This window comes from Homalodisca vitripennis, chromosome 8, assembly GCF_021130785.1.
Source record: "Homalodisca vitripennis isolate AUS2020 chromosome 8, UT_GWSS_2.1, whole genome shotgun sequence".
Taxonomy (NCBI): Eukaryota; Metazoa; Arthropoda; class Insecta; order Hemiptera; family Cicadellidae; genus Homalodisca; species Homalodisca vitripennis.
This window is the reverse complement of record NC_060214.1, coordinates 119,231,279-119,252,270: the sequence shown is the minus strand read 5'-3', so window position 1 is coordinate 119,252,270 and position 20,992 is coordinate 119,231,279. Positions and strand designations below refer to the sequence as shown.

The 20,992-nt window shown below is 34.6% G+C and overlaps 1 protein-coding gene across 12 annotated transcripts in view; it reads right to left on the bottom strand.

Annotated features, from left to right (window-relative positions):
* LOC124367080 (RNA-binding protein Musashi homolog Rbp6) overlaps window positions 1-20,992 on the bottom strand; it is a 1,248,673-nt gene that overhangs the window by 257,244 nt on the left and 970,437 nt on the right. For all 12 annotated transcript variants that reach the window (XM_046823725.1, XM_046823728.1, XM_046823720.1 and 9 more), the window contains one exon: window positions 1,150-1,242. In XM_046823725.1, the coding sequence (XP_046679681.1) occupies window positions 1,150-1,242 (93 nt within the window). The remainder of the gene's footprint in view (window positions 1-1,149; window positions 1,243-20,992) is intronic.

The window sequence follows — 20,992 nt, the reverse complement described above, 5'->3', positions numbered from 1 at the left end:
CATCATACAGACTGTTTCCTCGGCTTTCGTATTTCAGTATTTTAAAATTTAACATTGCAATTCCATCAAGAAAACATATATCCTATAGAAAACAGTTCCGAGTTCGAAGCCCGACTGAACAGTTCGAAGTTCGTTATCTTTATAGGGCATCTTTAAAAGAAATTTTATAGTTTTAATGATGACGCCATAGAACTGATTCTCAGTAGCCATTATTAATGTAGGATAATGTACTCGTATGGAATCGACTGAGTTTAATTGAAATGAAAAACCTGACCTTTTGTGTTTTATCAATGATATTTGTTAAGCTCTCTTTAATTAGTAATTAATTTTTGTTCTGGTATTTAAAATGTATTTAGTAACCTTCTACGATTCCGTTAGCTGCAATAAAATATGAAAAAGATACCAAAATTTGTTGATTTTGGACAGTTTTGTACCTGTTTCTGTTAGATATTATTCATCTATATTCGCTCTGGATAACCTCAATTACGTTTTCAAAAACTATAATAACAGAAATGTCAACTACCTATTTATTTATGATTTGTTAAGGTTTGATTTTGTACAACATCATATGTAAAGATATGAGGTAAATATTATGTTTATCATATAAAAATATTTTTAATGCAGATTTTTTTCTTTCTATGATGGTATTTCTGTGTTCTACCTATTTTACGGGATACTAAAAAATTACAAATATGCATCCGACTGAATGCATTTTATGTTTTTAATTTTAGGTCTAAAATATTAATGTAAATCAACATATTAAAACATTATTTAATTTTAAGGAATTTAATTACGTAAATGAACTACTCACATAATCGTTGATACATCTTTAGTAATTTTGAAATAAAACACCGGCACACAAAAAATGTTATAACTTTTTGATACTTACAAATCCTTGATAAATGAACCTGATCTTCATTTGTTATAGTTACCAGTTGTAGTTAATATAGTTTACCAATCTTCCTATTTCTACTCATCAAGTAAACCAACGACAACTGCCTAAAAGATAGTGGAAGATAAGATTAGATGATAAGATACGACTACTCCTGATTTTGATATAGTTTTTCAACCTTACTATTTACAGTAATCGAGTAAATCAATTACAATTTCTTAAGAAATAGTAGAAGATAAGATAATATGACTACTCACCGATCCGAACTGTTCGAAGTAGTTTTTGACGTCTTCTAATGTCGTTGGTGCTGAGAGGCCTCCAACGAAGATCTTCTTAGTCCTCGTAACCATCTGCGAAACAAAACAAAGGCCGATTAAAACACCATTATACCAATGCTGAAAATCCTATAAATGCCGACTATATTCACCAGTAGACCTACACGTTTTTACAAGCATATTGTTAAAGTTAAATAATAAGTAAATAACGTAACATAAAGTGGACCATATTACATATATTTATATTTTTCAGGGAAAATGGCAAAATTATAAAATAATTATTTAAACTACTTATCGTTCGTTGCATGTTAAAAAGTTTTTAGTGGTTCTGTAAAAAAAAATTGGTGTGTACTTTTTCACGCTTAGCACAGCATAACACTTTACTAACCTACTAAAAAAATTAAAAATGTTGAAATTTTGTTACAAATCAAAACTATACATAACTTGCATATTTCGTTTTTTTTTTAGATAAGAACAAAAAGTGTGTTCTTTTGCCCCACTGAAAGACCTACACATGTACCAGATTCAAATAATGACTTTAACATACGAGTTTGAGACCAAAAAGAGTCCTTGTTGGTATATTAAATATTTCTGACATTTATTATGATTAAAAGCTAAAACTCTGTATTTATCTCTAGTTATCTACAATTACAAATTAAATCGCGTAAAGAGGGACTTCTCTAAGAATTAACGATTCCAGTTGCCGATATGCAATGCTAAAATCTATAGTCAAGCGACAGTATTCAGGAGGAAATAAAGACGGCATGGGGATAAATTAATGGTGCCATTTTCCTAGTTCAGCACCATATAAAATACATTTATAAATATCGATGTTATATCATTTGCGGTAACTGTCGACCTAACCTCGCGTGCGCTAACAACACGGATTATCCAGCGTTAACGCTGAAATCCAGGTGGCCGGTTAATCAAGTTGTGTCCCTATTAGCATGGATCGGAACAGAGACCGAATCGGGAACAGAGATATCGAAAACAGATAAATGATTAAAATAAAGTGATACATTACACGGGGCGGTGGGTAATAATGACCCGGCGCGCTTACAGCACTGCAGAACGTTCGATAAATTTCAATTAATAGTGCATATTGGACTCAGTATTGTGAGCCGGATAATACGGGATATCCGGCTGCCCTTATAATTTATCCAGAGTTCGGCCGCCCACATAAATTGGCGCGACCGGCTGGCCCTGCCGAATGCGACATTGTTCGCAAGTTCCTCCCGCATAGTTGTTGTACTCGTGATTCAAAGCGAGCGGCCCGAACAAACCCGAAGTCTTCAGCAGTACCTGCGATTGTTGCGGGGGTGGAATTCGGCGTCCGCTCGATTATCCGTACATTGTGTAATGGACGAGTTCGAGTGATGAAATGACTGAATGCTAAGCACATCAGAAGAGAATAAACGCAACTCGTTAGGACGTACATTGATGAGTTATGCGGAATGAGTTACAATCTAATTCGGTTAATTAGTAAGCGGCACTATGGTATTACCCGGACGTCACTCTATCCCTATCTACTATTTCTTATAAGTAGGTGAATACATAAGTAGGCTACGTTTATGAATAGAAAAAAATGATGTTGAAGATTTCCGAGCGCTCACGTGATCTGAGCTTTAAATCGAGTGCTATCGCCGAGGCCCACACTTTCCAGGGGCATTTCCGGTCGGTATTTGCCCAGTGATTTGATGTCCGGAAAGTACCGTTCGGAAATGCCACTGGCCATCAGTGCGGGCTTCGGCGATGCACTTGTGGTGAAGAAAGAAAGACATCCATCAAGATAGTACCGTTACTAGTCAAATATTTATGATAACCTAACCTAAACCTACTTATATTGGGTGAAAATTGGCGAGTGACTGGAATTAATGAATGCAAAATATGTATGTATGAATGTGACACTGTGGTATGTTTGCAAAATTTTAGACTAAATGGCTGACTTTTACAATATAATGTATATTGTTTACGGTAATAAAAGGTTTGAATTGAATTGAATAACTAGTAGTAGATAAGGACAGAGTGGACTCTGGACTGTGCCAAAGTACCGAGGAATTCTTATCGGACTGACTTGAACTAAAGACCTATTTAAACAATTAGAACTGTTCCTGACTTAAAATACTCGAATACGGCTCATAGTGGAGGAAGGTCTGTTTTATCATGACATAGGCTATCCTGTATACTTTAATAGCCAACTGTTCTGATAACCATGCTGATTTTTGTCCTTGAAGATACATGCTCTTATCGCTAGCGTATGGGTTACGCCTGAATGGAAATAATAACGTTTACTGATAACCATTCAAATTAATATTCTTAGATTTATAATTAAGATCCGATACTAAACATAATATTCATAAAACACAAATACAATATAAGAAAAAAAGGGAATAGTTGAGGAAAATTTCTAAGTATCGAGTAGATCCAGTAGATATATACATACGAGTATTATATAACTGAGTATGGTGCTTTGGTATTATTCAAAGGCCAATCTGCCTCAATTTAATACTTGTTAATACGCGATATAGGTTTAGGTACGGTGAAAGTGCCAACGAAGCACAGACTGATAGCCAGAGGCATTTCCAGTCAGTATTTTCTCGATCTCACATTTCCTACCAGGATGTCCAACGTGATCTGACGTAGGAAAAGGTGGACGATCTCGGACATGATCTGAGTTGCAGAAAGTACCGATCGGAAAGTACCTGGCCATTAGCGTATACTTCAATGGCGCCGCTCCGTACTTCTAGCAGAAAAAAGTTCTTTAACATTGTACTTAAATTCTAGCTCAGATATCGTGAGCGCTCGTAAAGGTTTGCTTAAACTTTTTTTTTATTTATAATAACTACCTTTGGTATTTACCTGCTTATTTATGTATACTAACAACAAATAGTAGATAGGGATAGAGTCACATCCGGATAATATAAAAGTACCCTCATTTACATAATACAGAATTAGATAGGTTATTGTATTGAGGTGAGAAAACGCATTTAATTTGACTATGTTGTTATTAATTTTTTTATAATTTTCAATGACAATGAAATAAACAAAAAGAGATAAGTTTGTTATTTTTGTTGAAAAATACAATTGAACTTAAAGTGAGTTAGTTAGTTTCCCGTATAATATACAACATTGAGGCTCCCCCTCAACATCCCGTTGAGGCACCCCCCCATTTACCTGCGCCGCTCCGCGATGATCACCTCAAGTGGCCTCATTTCATAAGCGAGTTTTAGAATGCAATGGGTGGCTAAGTAATGTTTACAACGCTGTTAATTAGGGTGCTCGGCTATTACGGCGCTCGAACCTCCTCCCTTGCATAGGATACGATTGCAGAATTATTGCACGGAATAAGTGCAGATTCTTGCAGCGGTAAATGGCTTCTGGAATTATAATGAAGACAAATGGAAAGTTTGTGCTGTTGTGACTGGAATATCCACCACTGAAAATTTAAATTTAATTAATTCGAATTAATAATTAATTAAAACGTCACAGAATGCAACAAACTGGATCTTTCCTAAATTATTGTAATTCTGGAAATATCAAAGATTACTACTCTAATAATATAGGCCAAATTACATATCTTGTAAATATATACACAGAGCGGTTCGGGAGAAAAGGAAACATGTTAATAGGTGATGTTAGGTCACGTTGTTTAGGTGATGACACGTGGTGTGAACTATAGGTTGTACTGTATATTGACACAAACATTGTTACACCGTATAGGGGGGCAGCCCTCCGAAACACGTGGATCGATGCACTTACAGTATTAGCGAACAATTAAAAGGCGCCATAAAGTAAAACATGTTCTGGGCCGGCTAAACCGCTGTGGCTGTGGCGGCAGTTCCAAAACACAACTCCCATTAAGCGATCCGACCGAGTTAAGCCGTAATTAAAATATAAGGTCGTTATTGGGCCTGGTCCAGCTATGGCGGCGCATAAAAATAATGGCCGGACAATGTAGACAAGCTTATTACAGTGCAGTGGCGGAGGCGAGTCCGGGCTTGGGGGGTCGAAGCGGGGAGACAAGTTCATGGGGGGTGGGGGGTTAGTGGTCGACAATTAAAACGGCCCTGTGTACATGTCCCCGCGCACCTGCCGGGACCGTTACTCCCGCCTGATGTAGTACCGTAGAGAGCTGCCATCTATCGGAATTGCTTACAAACACGACCCGCTCGCTCCTAAACAAAGTTCGCAGGACGGACACTCGGACAGGGTTTTGTTCCACACCGATATTGTTCCCGATGTACAGCGCTGACGTAGGGAAAACGGTTTTGGAGAAAACTCGTCCACGATAGACACGTTTTCTCCTCCAAAGACGAAGACTTAAATTGTCGTTTCCTAAATTCTGAAACTTTTTCTCGGTGACAACTCTATTACGTTAATTAACTGTTAATATTGTGAGTTAAAGGCGTCGAAAAGATAAGTAGAAATGGTTCATCACCTTGTTGGTCCGATGGAAAGATGCTAAAAGTTTTTCTTGTGGACTACTTTATTCCTGTAATAGTCGACTTCATTTTATCATGATTGTTCTTAGAATGCTTCTTAACACCGCGATTTCAATCAACACAACAAGTTGTGGCGAGTAAGATCTTAGTTATAGTATTTTAAGATGAATGTGGATGGCTGTTTAGTAACCGATGAGGGATGAGTTTAATGAACGACGGATAAGTTTAATGAATAAGGGTTAAGTCTACTGTTGAATAGAAGTTTGAGGGATTAAGATCAAGTTTTATGAATGAGGGATAGGTTTAATGCATGACGATTGTGTTTGATGAACGGAGAATTGCGTTAAATAAATAAACTACGAGTTAAATGAATGAAAATTTAGTTGGATGAATGAAATATGAGTTTAACGGTTAAAAATATACTTTGATGAATGAAGATGAAATCTTATTTTAAGGGATAATTAGGACAAGCTTGTTACTTGTACAGATCGACTATAATGAGCAAGTTGCATCCATTAAAAATATTATAAATATTTTTTTCAGAAAATTCATAACTTTTTATAAATGTTTGTATTCTAGAATCAAACTAACCGAACAATATTGTTTTTTTTAATTATGCGAATCGGGACACACAAATACCTCCCTCTTTCAGGTGTGACAGGGGAGGAAAACACGCATAATATCTCGTTCTGTGTCGTAAAATATTAAATACCTAATAACTCGTCCCATCAAGTCGCTGAAATGAACATAGAAAGGTGTCACGTAAAAAGTGTGAACTATAACAGTTATCGGTGGACAAACAATGAAATGGTAAGCCCACGAAACAACCCTGTGTTTGGATATGACACCCATTTCACTCGTGTCAATTCGTTACCGTATCACTACATGTGCCCTGGACATGTTCTACAACGGTTTATGTAACACATTTTTCATCGGCCGACACAGGCGGGCGAAATTGGCGCACTTGTTCAAAAAGCGCTTCCACTTTTATGTGACGGCGTGGAATGAAATAAAACTGTTCTCGAAGTGGCGGCGGGGGCGGTGAGGGGCGGGGAAGTGGTTTTTGCAATAACAATACCCATATGGTACATACATGTCTCGATTGCTTCGGTATGTCCAGTTGTCATAATGGGCAATAATTAATTTAGGCAGTTAACGTCATGGGTCCCGCGCGGCGGGCTGGAGTTGCTCTTAATCAATTGATCGGCCAACTTTTGCCGCCCCCCTCCCCTGCCCCTTCGTCATACACGCCCTCTACACTCGCTTTTGGAAATTGCGATTACGGGTCACCAGGGATCTTTTTCATTTTGTAAGATAATTAAATTTCAAGTTCCATTTTCGTCACGTTTTCTCCTCCAAACTCTATATTACCTGAAAAATCGATTTACAAACAAATATTTCAATGTTTGTTATTATATTGTTAGATACAAATGTTCGTTTTTTAGAATTTGTTACATAGCCTATTTCTTTAAATATGGTGCTTAAAATTGTTATAATTTTTTACAAATGTTCCATTATACCATATTATTAGACCGGCTTGTCTATTTTTGTGATGAGTGTTGCTATTTTAAAATATCAACAAAACAGTTCTTGATTTTTTTATATAACTACTTTTTTGTTTATTTTTAATAATTTATACATAGTCAACATTGCGTTGGCTTGTAATAAATAACTAAAACTCTAACTACATTAAAACCAACATGAAAAACTTTGTAAAAGTATCAGTTCATTTTTCCCACTTGGATAATTTAAAGATAAATTAATTTGGATTCCAAAAATCTTAACCTAATATTTTACGTACAATTTAAAACTTAGTAATTATTTAAGTTCTAGTGTTGATATTAAAAGACTGTTCAAAATCAATTTCACTATTTTATATTCATAAGAATTAGACGACGAGTCGAAACCCCTGTATCGGAATTGGGTATTAGGCATTACCGCCTTTGCATTTAGGAAGTCTCCTATTACTAAAGTCCTTTTCATCAGTATGAAACATGGTAGGATGTATTATAAAAAAGCTTAACAACAAAATGCGAATAGAAGGAAAGGTTGTATTTGAATTTTTAGTAGGTCTGTAGAAGACCAGTGAGACTTACTGAAATAGCAAACTACTTAGACGAACACTATGGAAGCCGGCCTCTTTCAGACAAAACGTGTATGTGCACACTGAACTGCTTTATTTTACATATATTACAGATAGAGATCAACAAAACCATTTAATTAGGCTTATTACGAAAGGTGATTTGTCAAACCGAATCTGTTATGCATAGTTGGGGACATTCAATTTACTGTGAAATCGTTGTCACTAGCTTACTAACCAACACGTCAGGCTAAACTGAATTTACGTGCGCCAGTTTTATTTACAACCAACAGTCTGCGGTGCTGTGTCGGAGCGGGCCGTGCATTTCCAAATCCACCACTCGATGTGTATACTGTACGTTCGGTTTGGGAATAGTTCATAAATAAAGCCAAAAATAGTAGTTCAAATGTATGGATGTTCATTTTGCCAATGTAAAAAACATACAGAGATAAGTAATATATGTCGGTTGAGTACTATCGATTGAAACTCCAGAATTATTCGGTTGGGCATTTTTATACTAATTCTGATGAAGGATCCTTGAAAAGCTTTTGTATTTTATGGCTGAACATAAAAAGTCTCATTATTATGAAATGTTACAATATTTGATATTCTTATCTCAGCTAAGTTCTTTATTAAATAGTTTAAGCGTGATGATTGAGAAGAGCTAGTTTAGCAATTTATGTTTATCCAAAGCTTTAATAAGATCCCATCGTCACAAAATCGACTTGGGGAGTACAGAAGAATCAATGACAGACGAATCCCTCAGATTTAATAGGGTTAACTTCCCACGGATCCTACAAATGTTTGAAATATAATTTAACTCGTAGTGAACAAGACTTTAGTCTCAGTTTTTTTCAGTCAATTGAGGAGTTTGTTAACATTTTCCGGACCAAGAGAGAAGTCATTCTCAGTCTATCATGCAAGGTTTTGCTATTGTGTCAGGAATACCGCAAGGTTCTGCTTCAGACTCTCTCATATTTACAATTTTGCCACTCGCATCTCTTATAGACATATTTTACGATTTTAACAATTAAATTCTATCCAGCAAAATAGTAACTTAAATCACAGAGAACATATCCCTGATCCTTAAGTAATGAGCTGTGAGTCGAGTGGCTTTGTTTATGTGAACCACCTACACACAATTTCCTTCTCTGCACATTGATAAACAGAATTTTTATTGTATTGAAAATTGGTTTTGTATGGGTCTTGTGCCTCATTATCTTTACTAATCTATTATTTTTGTTGTTAATGAGTTAATAAATAAATGCGTTTCAACAGTAGGCAGTGGTTATTAGGCACATGGTTGTGTTCTGCTCATTGTAAACGTAACACTAACATCAAGCTAATTATTTTAATGCAGTAACAACAGTGGGAAACGCGTCAAAGAATTGGGGCGGCCTGTTCAAAGAGTAGTCAGGTTTGTTACCATTTGTGCACGTGTTACATTTAACCCGTCAAAGGTCTCTATGTGCCCGCCTATCGTTTGTACATATGAACTGTGAGCGCTCATCACCGTTCAAAGTACAATAGCTTTCCGTCGTCAACATTCTCTAATTTTAATTCCTTTGTTAGCATTGTTGCTTTGTTAATTCCACCTTTTGTAGGTTAATGTGAAAAATCACGGGTTAAAGCATTCGTATAACACCCAGGAAAAATTGTGTAATTTATCAGAGCCGCGTTGGCTTACTCACTGCTGAGCGGACTTTTGTCATAATTTATTCGGAAAGTCGCAAAGCTTCGCATGCATTTTCGGTTTGAATTTTTACATTATAGTTATTTTTCTTGGAACCCCATACTAACATATATAAGTTTGTTGATGCTTCGGACTTAATTTTTGTTTCCGTGTAGAATTCTATTTTACCTCTAAGGAGTGAATATGGGGATTCACGGCGTTTAAAATTGTTCCATTACGTTTAGAGCCAACACGATTCTTAGAAGCTTAAGGCATGGCAGACTTGTTTATTCTTTAAGGAAAAACAGAGAACTACTCAGAGTAATTCCTGTTATCTTCATTCTTTATCAAGTTTTGCCAGTTAGCTTACATCGAACTAGTAGTTGGTTTTACAACAATTTGACATTTCCAATTTTTGTATTTGTATATTTACACCATCATGTATTTAATATAATTTTTTATAAAAATAATGTAAATATTTATTTTTGGAGCGCCTGACGTAAAACCATTAATTTTGAAAGGCCTCGTCCAAAAAATAAAAAAAAGGACTGGAAAAGTGTCCTTTTACTAACTACTAGTTTTAAATCTTTCAAATTGATCCAAGAGTCTTCAACTTATTTCGAAGTCAATTTACGTATCGTTCTATATATATATATATATATATATATATATATATATATATATATATATATATATAGTTATATATATATATATAGTTACTAAACGTAACATCATTTGTAATTTAGTTTAGGATTTAGTTTTGTTCATGTGATTTAGTTTAGCGGAGGGTGATGATCAGCATTGCCTTAAGATGTAATCGCGACATACGGAATCTTTCTAAAATAACGTTTTATAAATTTATAAAACCCCAACTAATAAAAGGTCATCATATATTTTTCTAAAATGAAGGGGAGAAGGGCTTTAAAGCAAATGCATAGCAAGAAACGAGCCATTATTACATGAAATAACGAAAGGCATCTACATCGGAACCAACAATAAGAACAGCTAAGCTGATAATATACTTATTATAGTTGAACAATTTTAAATGAGACTAAAAATATGTTTGTATTGACTATGTGTGGACATCAATACAAGGACACTAAGCTACATTAAATATTCCTTGGAAGAAAAGTAGGCCATAATGGACGGAAAGATTGCTAGGTAAATATTTGAGCATACGTTGTAAATACACGTGACGGCGCCATTCACTTGGATGCTCACACCTTCTTTCACAAATATTCATTTCGGTGAAAACGAATAAAAATAAGAGGAAATGCCTCTTTTATAGTAATTCTTTCATGGAAATCAACAGGTGTCTGTTTCGTTGAAGATGTGTTGTGGATTTAACGATCGAAATAGAGCCTGTTGAATAATCTTTTAGTTAGGTCACATTCCTTCATCAATGTCCATCAATGTTGATGTTATAAGTGATTCTTGTTAATGTACCATTGAAATTCAAATAACTTATGAAGAAGATGTTAATTCTGGTGAGAGGTGAATTTTGTGTAGAGTGCATGTGGGCGCCCTTCACAATCTTGTTAATCAGGCAAACAATATAGAAGATGAGATTTAAGAGTTTTTAAGTAGTTTATAATTATATTAAGAGGTGAAATTCGACTTTAAAATACTTCATTTAAAACGACTCAACAACACGTTATTGTTAAGCTGTAAATCATAAAAAATAATGTAAAATATCCTAACATTCTATCTGACGCAAAACACTATTTTTGAGAAGTTGCAATAGGAAAACACTTTTCTTTGGTGTTTACACTTTTAGCTATGCTTGTTAAATTTTGTAAGATGATATAATTGTACAATATGAGGACTGGATATTGAGTACTGTTTCAGCAACTAGAACCTAAGTAGTGTTTTCAAAATTGTAGAAATGTTACTACTTTAAAATATGGATATGTGAGGTATAAAAACCAACAAATGTTGAACACATCATGAAAACACTAAGAGTTTTAAATTTACACTAATAAAAGCCTCTGATGATGAATTTGAAGTAACAATTCTTGAGCTATTCATCACCCTCCCAAGTAACATCAGTAAAACTGTAATTTCTTAGTTATCATTTCAAGAAATGCCAACAGCATTCTAAGGTAAATAAGGTTACCTCAATAGGGTCTTCCAAAAGAGATGAAAGGGGGAACATGATGCCGTGTCACAGAGGAACAAAACACTGCACAACACCCGGTACCGGAGGTTACCTAACGAATAAGTAACGAGCGAAGCGAGCGATTCAAAAATCGATGGAAGACTGATCCAAGAACAAGAACTCCCCAGACAGGTTCGACCCCTCGTTCTCCCTGGGCAGCCCCTCGCAGCACCCTGCCTGTTCCTTGCTACACAAAGGCGACAAGGGGGCCTCGACTAGATTGGCGGGTTGGCGGGCTAGTCTTCTCAGGCAAGGGAATGTTTACAAACCGAACCGGCCGGTGGTGAGACAAGGAACGGTGGATGATTAATGCATAAATTTAAGGAACACAACATTACAAGCGCAGCATCAAACATATATGAAACTGGAGATTGTTTAATCTATCAACAACAAAATTCAAGAAAAGGGAAAAATGATGTCCAGTTATTGTCTGTAGTAATTGTTGATGGGGTATTTGTAAATAAAGAGAAATAGAGGATTAACCCTTGGGAAGGGAAGAAATAATCCAAATAACATCTTAGAAGCGATGACATGGTAGATAATAATTTATTAAACACCATATTAACTCCAGCTTTCCTAGTTTGTTGGCTTGTGCATCAGAAAAAGATATTAACGAATCAAGTAACACTCCTACAAGAGATGTTATGACCCTGAAGTTGTAAAGAAATTGAAGCCAATGCTTCCAATGAATCCAAAATTTATTTCATCACATCAAAATTTCATTTAAACTTTATCAAAAGATATTCAAGCTTTTAAGACCGAAGATCTCCAAAGTGTGTAACATTTATCTTTAATAAACTAGAAAATGTGTGGACAGACAGAAAACAATTCCACATAATTGTAACTCGAGAAAAAAATCTGAAACATCGGCCGTGCAATAACTTTTGGTAGGGAAAATGTTAGTCTAAAAACATGGCTCTTTTAGATATACCACTGAAGATAACAAGTAGACACAATATTTATCATCCTGTATGAAAGAACTGCCATTAAAAGTCCAAATAAAAACGGCTAAGAATAAAATGTGGGTTTTTACAATATTTACTTGTGTTGTATCTTCAAAAAGTGGTATATTGTTTAAATTATTTGTGACTTAAAGAAATAATATTTTATTTTAATTAGATAGATTTTTAAGAAATGGCGTCTTGCAGTATCAAGAATTTGTAAGGGAAATCATTTTTTTTAACACAAACACGTCTCTCTGCCTAATTTTATTTCATACACAAACTGAAAAACTTCACATCCTTCATACATTTTTAGTCTTTTTGCAACATTGCAGTGTAATTATGCAAATTCTTTCCACTATTCCTATCTGTAAAAAATAGATCTTAATGGGCTTAGACAAATATTTAATTTAAAATTCAAAAAAGCTTTCCAACCAAAACCGATTTCACTAGTGTGATGTATATAGTTGGACATATATGATAGACCATACAAAAAACAATAATAATAATAATCTCTGTATTGTATTATTTTCATCAATAATTTTAGTCAATTTACAGGGTTTAATCTATACATTCACACACCTTCACATTCACAATTCATAAAATCAACCATTCAAGAGACAATCGCATTGACCTCAGATCCAGCACTCAAATATCCCACCGGCTTGTCACAGAACAGTCAGAACACATACATTATTAGATTTGTAAAGGAAACATGATTTTCCGGACATTTTCCATCCTTCTTCATCTTTTCGTCAGGTGTTACTGATTTTTTTGTACCACTTAACGATGTCATTTGTCCGGAAAAAAATCCTGTTTCCTTCACAATCCTTCCATCGTCAAAAAATAACTTAAAACAACAATGATAAGATTTATTGTAAAGGCAATTCTTATAAATATTGGACAGAAGAATAATAATTAAAGTCATTAAATTCGATTAGTCAAACGACACCGGGAAGTGTGGTATTCTCCGTTGGTATGGAAAGGAAATATGAATACAGACATATAAAATTATTGTAGGCGCGTAAACTATCGCAAATGCGCTTGTGGAAATCAGCGCCGAAGTGAAAAAGGAGAAATTTGCATAATTGGTGAAACTGCACAAAGCAGTGAATATGAATAAACAATAACGCTTTTGTTTTTGTCTCACGCAACACACTCAATACGTTGAATACTTGATACTACATTTTTGTTCTGTATTTCATATTTGTTTACAAACACACGTTGTTGACGATATCTTTAAATTGCAGAGTCTGAAGACAATTTAAACCCTTTTTATATATTTTTTATTACCGAGAGTATTACAAATACAACACACAGTGACCGGTATAAAGATAACATTATTGTTTTGAAGGTGCACAATTTCGGAATTTTGAGAATTCTCTGATGTCTTCATGTCGAAACTACGAAAGGATTAGTAACGAATGTGTTTGTTGCCTTCAGACTTGTTGAGATAACGTGTACTCCAGATTCCACGAGTCAAGTCTGCGACAGTGTCTGATTTCGTAGATGACATTGAGCTGAATTCAACATTTGCATTGAATCAACCTTAAGTATAAGTATATATGCAATTATGGGATTTATTATTAAGTTTTCGAATTGTATAATGATTTTTAGAGCACTCTTAAAACACCAACACCATTACAAACGTTTTCTTTTATCGGAAATAAATAATGTCTCCGACGAATTCTCATTATATCCCGTCTTTATCGTGTGTCACCGATTAACGAACTTATCTAAGATAATTTAAATATGTTATAACTTTTTTCGTCTTTATGATCCATATTACACATCGTGGTCCTTTATCGTGTGTCACCGATTTAACGAACTTATGATCCATTTACACATCCGTGGTCTTTATACGTGTGTCACCGATTAAGAACTTATGATCCATTACACATCGTGGTCTTTATCACGTTACACTTCGATGTGGTCATTTATCGTGGTCTTCCGATTAACGAAACTTATGATCCATTACACATCGTGGTCTTTATCGTGTGTCACCGATTAACGACTTATGATCCATTACACATCGTGGTCTTTATCGTGTGTCACCGATTAACGAACTTATGATCCATTTACACAATCGTGGTCTTTATCGTGTTTCCCACTATCTTATTAGATAACTTATTTAAATATGTTATAAACATTTTTCTTTATAATATCCATTACAACATCGTGGTCTTTATCGTGTCACCATTACACATCGTGAAACCCTTATCTAAGTTTAATGTTAAATATGTGTAACATTTTTCTAATCGAACTTATCTAAGATAATTTAAACATATGTTATGTTTTTATTGTTTAACCAATTAACGAAACATTATCTAATCGTGGTCTTTATCGTGTTTACCAATTAACGAACTTATCTAATATAATTTAAATATGTTATACACCATTACACATTCGTGGTCTTTATCGTGTTTCACCAATTAACGAACTTATCTAAGATAATTTTAAATATGTTATAACATTTTTCTTTATGATCCATTCATTACACATCGTGGTCTATATCGTGTTTCAACGTGTTTCACAATTAACGAACTTATCTAAGATAATTTAAATATGTTATAACAATTTTTCTTTATGATCCATTACACATCGTGGTCTTTATCGTGTTTCAACCAATTAACGAACTTATCAAAGATAATTTAAATATGTTATAACATTTTTCTTTATGATCCATTACACATCGTGGTCTTTATCGTGTTTCACCAATTAACGAACTTATCTAAGATAATTTAAATATGTGTATAAACATTTTTTCTTTATGATCCATTACACATGCGTGGTCTTTATCGTGTTTTCACCAATTAACGAACTTATCTAAGATAATTTAAATATGTTTATAACATTTTTCTTTATGATCCATTACACATCGTGGTCTTTATCGTGTTTCACCCAATTAACGAACTTATCTAAGATAATTTAAATATGTTATAACATTTTTCTTTATGATCCATTACACATCGTGGTCTTTATCGTGTTTCACCAATTAACGAACTTATCTAAGATAATTTAAATATGTTATAACATTTTTCTTTATGATCCATTACACATCGTGGTCTCTATCGTGTTTCACCAATTAACGAACTTATCTAAGATAATTTAAATATGTTATAACATTTTTCTTTATGATCCATTAACACATCGTGGTCTCTATCGTGTGTTTCACCAATTAACGAACTTATCTAAGATAATTTAAATATGTTATAACATTTTTCTTTTATGATCCATTACACATCGTGGTCTTTATCGTGTTTCACCAATTAACGAACTTATCTAAGATAATTTAAAATATGTTATAACATTTTTTTCTGCCTATGATCCATTCATTACACATCTTGGTCTATATCGTGTTTCACCAATTAACGAACTTATCTAAGATAATTTAAATATGTTATATACATTTTTCTTGGGATCCATTACACATCGTGGTCTCTATCGTGTTTCACCAATTAACGAACTTATCTAAGATAATTTTAAATATGTTATAACATTTTTCTTTAGGATCCATTACACATCGTGGGTGGAATCCCAGTTCGATGAAACTAATTCAAATCGTGAGGCACGTGAGTTTCTCTATCTGATATTCTCCACATAGTGTTTCTAACACACATAATCCTTTGTAATTTGCTACCCATGTATGATTCTAAATTAATAATTTATACTTTACACAACTCTGATTGCTTTGTTGCAAGGTATAAGAGACATATCATTGCGCGCGTGGGTTGTGGCCAATAAACAGTCGTTTAATTCACCTACACCTGAGATAGTAAACGATAGCTTTGCATAACTATAGAAAATTAGCTTCTTGCGGTTACAATTATTAATTGAGACCCTTAATTAACGATAAATGAAATCTTGAAGTTTCCATTAATGGTCGATAGTTCCATGAAATAAAATATTGACCTCAAACAGACAAACAGCGAAAAATATAAGATTCAACATTGTTTCTGAGAACGACAAATAATCACTTCTGTGATGATTGTTTGATGTTGCAACAAAGAAAATAAAGCATTCCACTTAGGGTTAGACAAAGACGACGAAATGGAACGAAACGTTTGCGAATTTATTATTCAAATAGCCGTCGCCAATCAAAGGCGTCCGCGTCACCAATCGGCGATAATTTCGAGAGATACGGAGAAGAAAACGGCGTTTGGCTCGGTCCGGGAACGATCGCTCCGCGCGTTCCGAAAACGCTAAGCGTTTTACGCACCATTCTCTGGGAAACTGGAAAAGTTGCGAGCTGCGTTAAGAGCGTTTCCCGGAGTGCACTAGACTCGCACTAAACAGTTTATCGCGTCGCACTCTGATACCGGGTCGGGTGAATGGGAAAATGGGGCGAACAATTCCATCGGAAGCGCTCCAACTTGTGCCGACTACTTCCGACAGGCCATAGAAACTTCGGAACGATAAGAAAAACGCTCCTGCACGGAAATGCCCGTCAGCATACTAAGCGGACTATTTAAATCGAGTCCCTCATGAGTCCGACTAACTTTTCTCATTTTCCTATTACCAGCAAAGTTACGGAACGATTTACTTGTCTAACTGCATAAAAGAGGTCGTTGGAGGCTTGTTTGCGTTTCTTGCCACACTTGATTTGGCATCACGCTGTTAATTGATCTTGATAGAAATTACTGTTCAACCAATTTAGTCAATTACTTGTGGTACAAATTTAAGCAGTTTTAATTAGTTTTAACAATCTATTCAGTCTATCAAATGAATTTTGTGTACAACGATTTTACAGGAATCGACAGAAGATATTAACTTAGTTACTCTTAGAAACGACTTTCCTAGTTACGCTTAATTACAAATTTTCCACTTAAAACCTTTCCACTTAATATCGAGTCATATACAAAGAAATAAAATAAGTAATACTTTGCTGCTAGTATTCATATTGTATGCCGTCCAAATGTATTTGAGTTATTAGACAGTTAAAATCACATAACTCCTACCCAAAAGCCTTAATGTGGTTAGTAAAGATCAGTATTACTCATTAGTATTCGTTAAGACTGAGCTAGGTCTAGCCGCCAGATCGCGCTGTGACCAATTGTTATAGTGAAATTTCTGTGTTTCGTATTTCCTAGGGATAACATGTTACAAAGTACTTTAAAATTAGGTACACGGATTATAATTAGGTACTTTAAAAAGTACGGTCGTCTCGTATTTATTGATCGCACATCGAGATAAATCTACACCTTCTGTATTTAATGTTTACGAAAGAAAGAAATTTTGTTGGTTATGTTTCTCCGCAAATTGAATAAGGCACATGTGCAGTAAAACTTCTTCAGTAATAAAATATGTTACGGAAAACAGCAACATGTTTCCAAAGCAGCAATATTACACTTCAATCTTCGTACATTTGGAAAAACAGACAATTAAGAAACATAAAAAAGAGAATAAATCAATTACAGGCTACTGGATAAGTGAAGGAAACAGGATTTTTCCAGACATTTGCCATCTTTCAGTGAAACAAAAAATCATTAACACTACGTTTCGAGATCTTCAATCTGATCTCTTCTTCAGGTAAATAACTGAATATTATATTGATCTTTAAGAACGAAATTCACATCTGTTAGGTTTCAAAAATTTAGGCTGCACATTATGAATTGAATTTTACAAATGTCGTTGTAAAAATTATATTTATTATTAAAATTGTGTAGGATTAAATAAACGACCCTTGTAAGTGCAGACTATCTGATAAGTCGCGTCACAAGCCGTAAGGTGAAGGAGAACTGAACGCGGTATAAAAAGACTGATAATTTAGGGAAGGTGCAACCTTCGAACGCCCGAGGCAAGTATTTTGGCCCTTTCAAGCCTTCATCGGCTCGCTCCAAACGTGAAATATCAGGCGGGCTGGCGTTGAATACGGGAGCCGCTCTAAAGAAATATTCAGTTGTGCAAAGTTTGCACGAGGATCCGGGCACCCCCTCCCCCCTTCACTCTATCCGTCCTCCCCCAATACAAAGTCTTGTCACAAATTACCCCCCCCCCCACCCAACCCACTGCCCTAACCCTTCATCCAAACCAAAACAAGCCTATCTGTAATATTGTCAATGGAGTTGAAAAGTTTCGCTACCTCAGCAGTCTCTGCCGCCAGGTCTCCTCTATGAAAACTCGGCGACTTTCACACTAGGTGTGCACGAATGTTTTAAGTCACTTATATGCAAGCTCTAAATGAGTGCTAGTGCACAGGATCATTTGGAAAACATAAATGTCGCATTTAGATTTTAACAACAAACAATGTACGCATCTGTCTCAGGACTTTTAGGTAGTTTCTAAAAATAGTGCCCATTTACATCCATTTCACATCTGAACTTAAAGTGGTGGGGAAGATATATTTTTGGTTGGGCTCACATTTTATCATTTAAAACTCGAAACTCTTTTGGAACATCTTCCCTGAAGTCAAATAAGTAGAACATTTGTACCATCAATCCACGTGGCATTAGGTACTCAATTTTATAATCAAGTCCAATAATAAGTCTACAGATAAACATTTGAAATCTTTAAAGTATGTATACGGATTATAAGTTCAGGAAGTAATATGGTTTTTTTTAGTGATAACAAGTAATAAATTATTAAAGCTTAAACTAGAAGTCGTATTCATACTATAACAATTTTACATTTTTAAACACCCACAAGTTTTTTATTTGCGCCTAATTGAAAACTAGATATAATGGCTACTTTAAATACATGTCATTCATCATTGTGTGATACTTTTTTTACTTTTTCTGTCTTCAAGTAAGTTAATTTTAAGAACTTAGAATAAAGCGATATTTCCCAACTAAAAATCCATTGCACTACCTTAATATCAATCAACTCTTTTTAACAAAATATGACGACCCAGTTGGTTAAAACTCAACAAATGTGTCAGCTTGGTTCGTCGAATAAATTCCTGACTGAGGCTGTGTTTTTTTTAAATATAACAAGTTGGGATTTATATGTGTTTTAAAACAGTATTGCTCTTTAAAATGCAGAGCTATAAGGAAAACCTGATGTATCCTGTAATACCTTAGAAACCTTCAAGACGTTTAAAAACAACCCGAACATCATTTCTGAACTCTTCTTTCCTTGAATAACTTTCTGGGTATAAATACTTTTCATAAGGTTTCATTTTAAGAATTAGAAGTTGGAACAGAATTGTGACATTTAAAATTCTATAAATCTTCTCCCAAATTTTATCAGTAAACCCGACCTGAATGACGTGCAGTGTATGTAATCCCTGAAGTCTAAAAATACCTGCATACTTGAGCTATAGCCTCAAGTGGTTTATCTCTTGAAGTGGTTTACCGATCTAGATAAAATTTAGAAAGAAACGTACCATATGGCACTTACAACTTACATGAACAGCTAAGAAAGTGAACACATTCAAATTTACAACAAAGAATAGGTCTTGGTGAGTTTTAACATAGATGACAAGTTGTTAAAGAAATGTGTTGAAGAAGAGAATGTGTAGACGGAAACCATACTACCGACTGAAATGACGATTTTAGTGCTGAAACTGTTATATTTATCTCACTGATTGTGATGGAAGGGGAATTTACAATAGCATGCTGCTTTTAGTTTAATATTGGGTGTACATCCTGAACAAGTAGACAACTCGGAAAATTGTTGAAGATAGTTATAGATTACAACCAAACCATTGGGTAATATTGCAAAACAGAACGGGAGTATTTTCCATGCAAGAGGCATAATGTGTGGGTAAATCAAAGTTAGATGGATCGGGAGTCGAGCACTTTCTGATAAGGTATATAAATTAACTTAGACATCTACCGTAGGCACATACATCTCTGAGCCAGGCAGCCAACTTCGCGTACCGGAACGTACGGTTTATGTACAGCCGGGTCTAATTATGTTCGTACTATGCGGGTGACGACAACACATTTTATATGTTAATTACTAGTCATCATATTTAATTACATCTATGATTTCTTTTATTTTACTTACTGAGTTATTATCTTCATTACGTAACCACTCTAAGATTTAAATAACGGCACCGACCAAAGAATTTAAAACATTTCAACCGGTTACTAAAGTGATAATTTACTACATTCAGAGTGACTAAATTAAAATATTTTGAATTCATAGCTTTTAATTAATGAAAATTAAAAGTACTTTAAATAACAAAGTAATATTGATCTATAACATTCCGCTTCAAACGTACCAAATTTTGATTCTAGCGAATAATTTATCAACTTTTACGTTATTTCCTTAGGAAAGCAACTTGGAAATACAACGATGGGGTGTTAATTGACAAATAAGTTATTTTCGGCGAGTGTAGATTTAAAACGATAACAAAGTTACAAATATTCATTCATAACTGAGATTGTTTTAACTTTATAAGGATACTGCAGCTTAATCTTAATTTTATAATTGTACGAGCGAAGAAGGGGGAGATAACATTTAGCGAAACGACGTGTTTGTGTTGTACTAAATAACGATGATAAAATTCGTTATAGTGGAAGTGGTATTTTTTTATATAAAGCGAACAAGTTTTGTATTCACAGTTGTTCATTTTTGTTTGAAGAT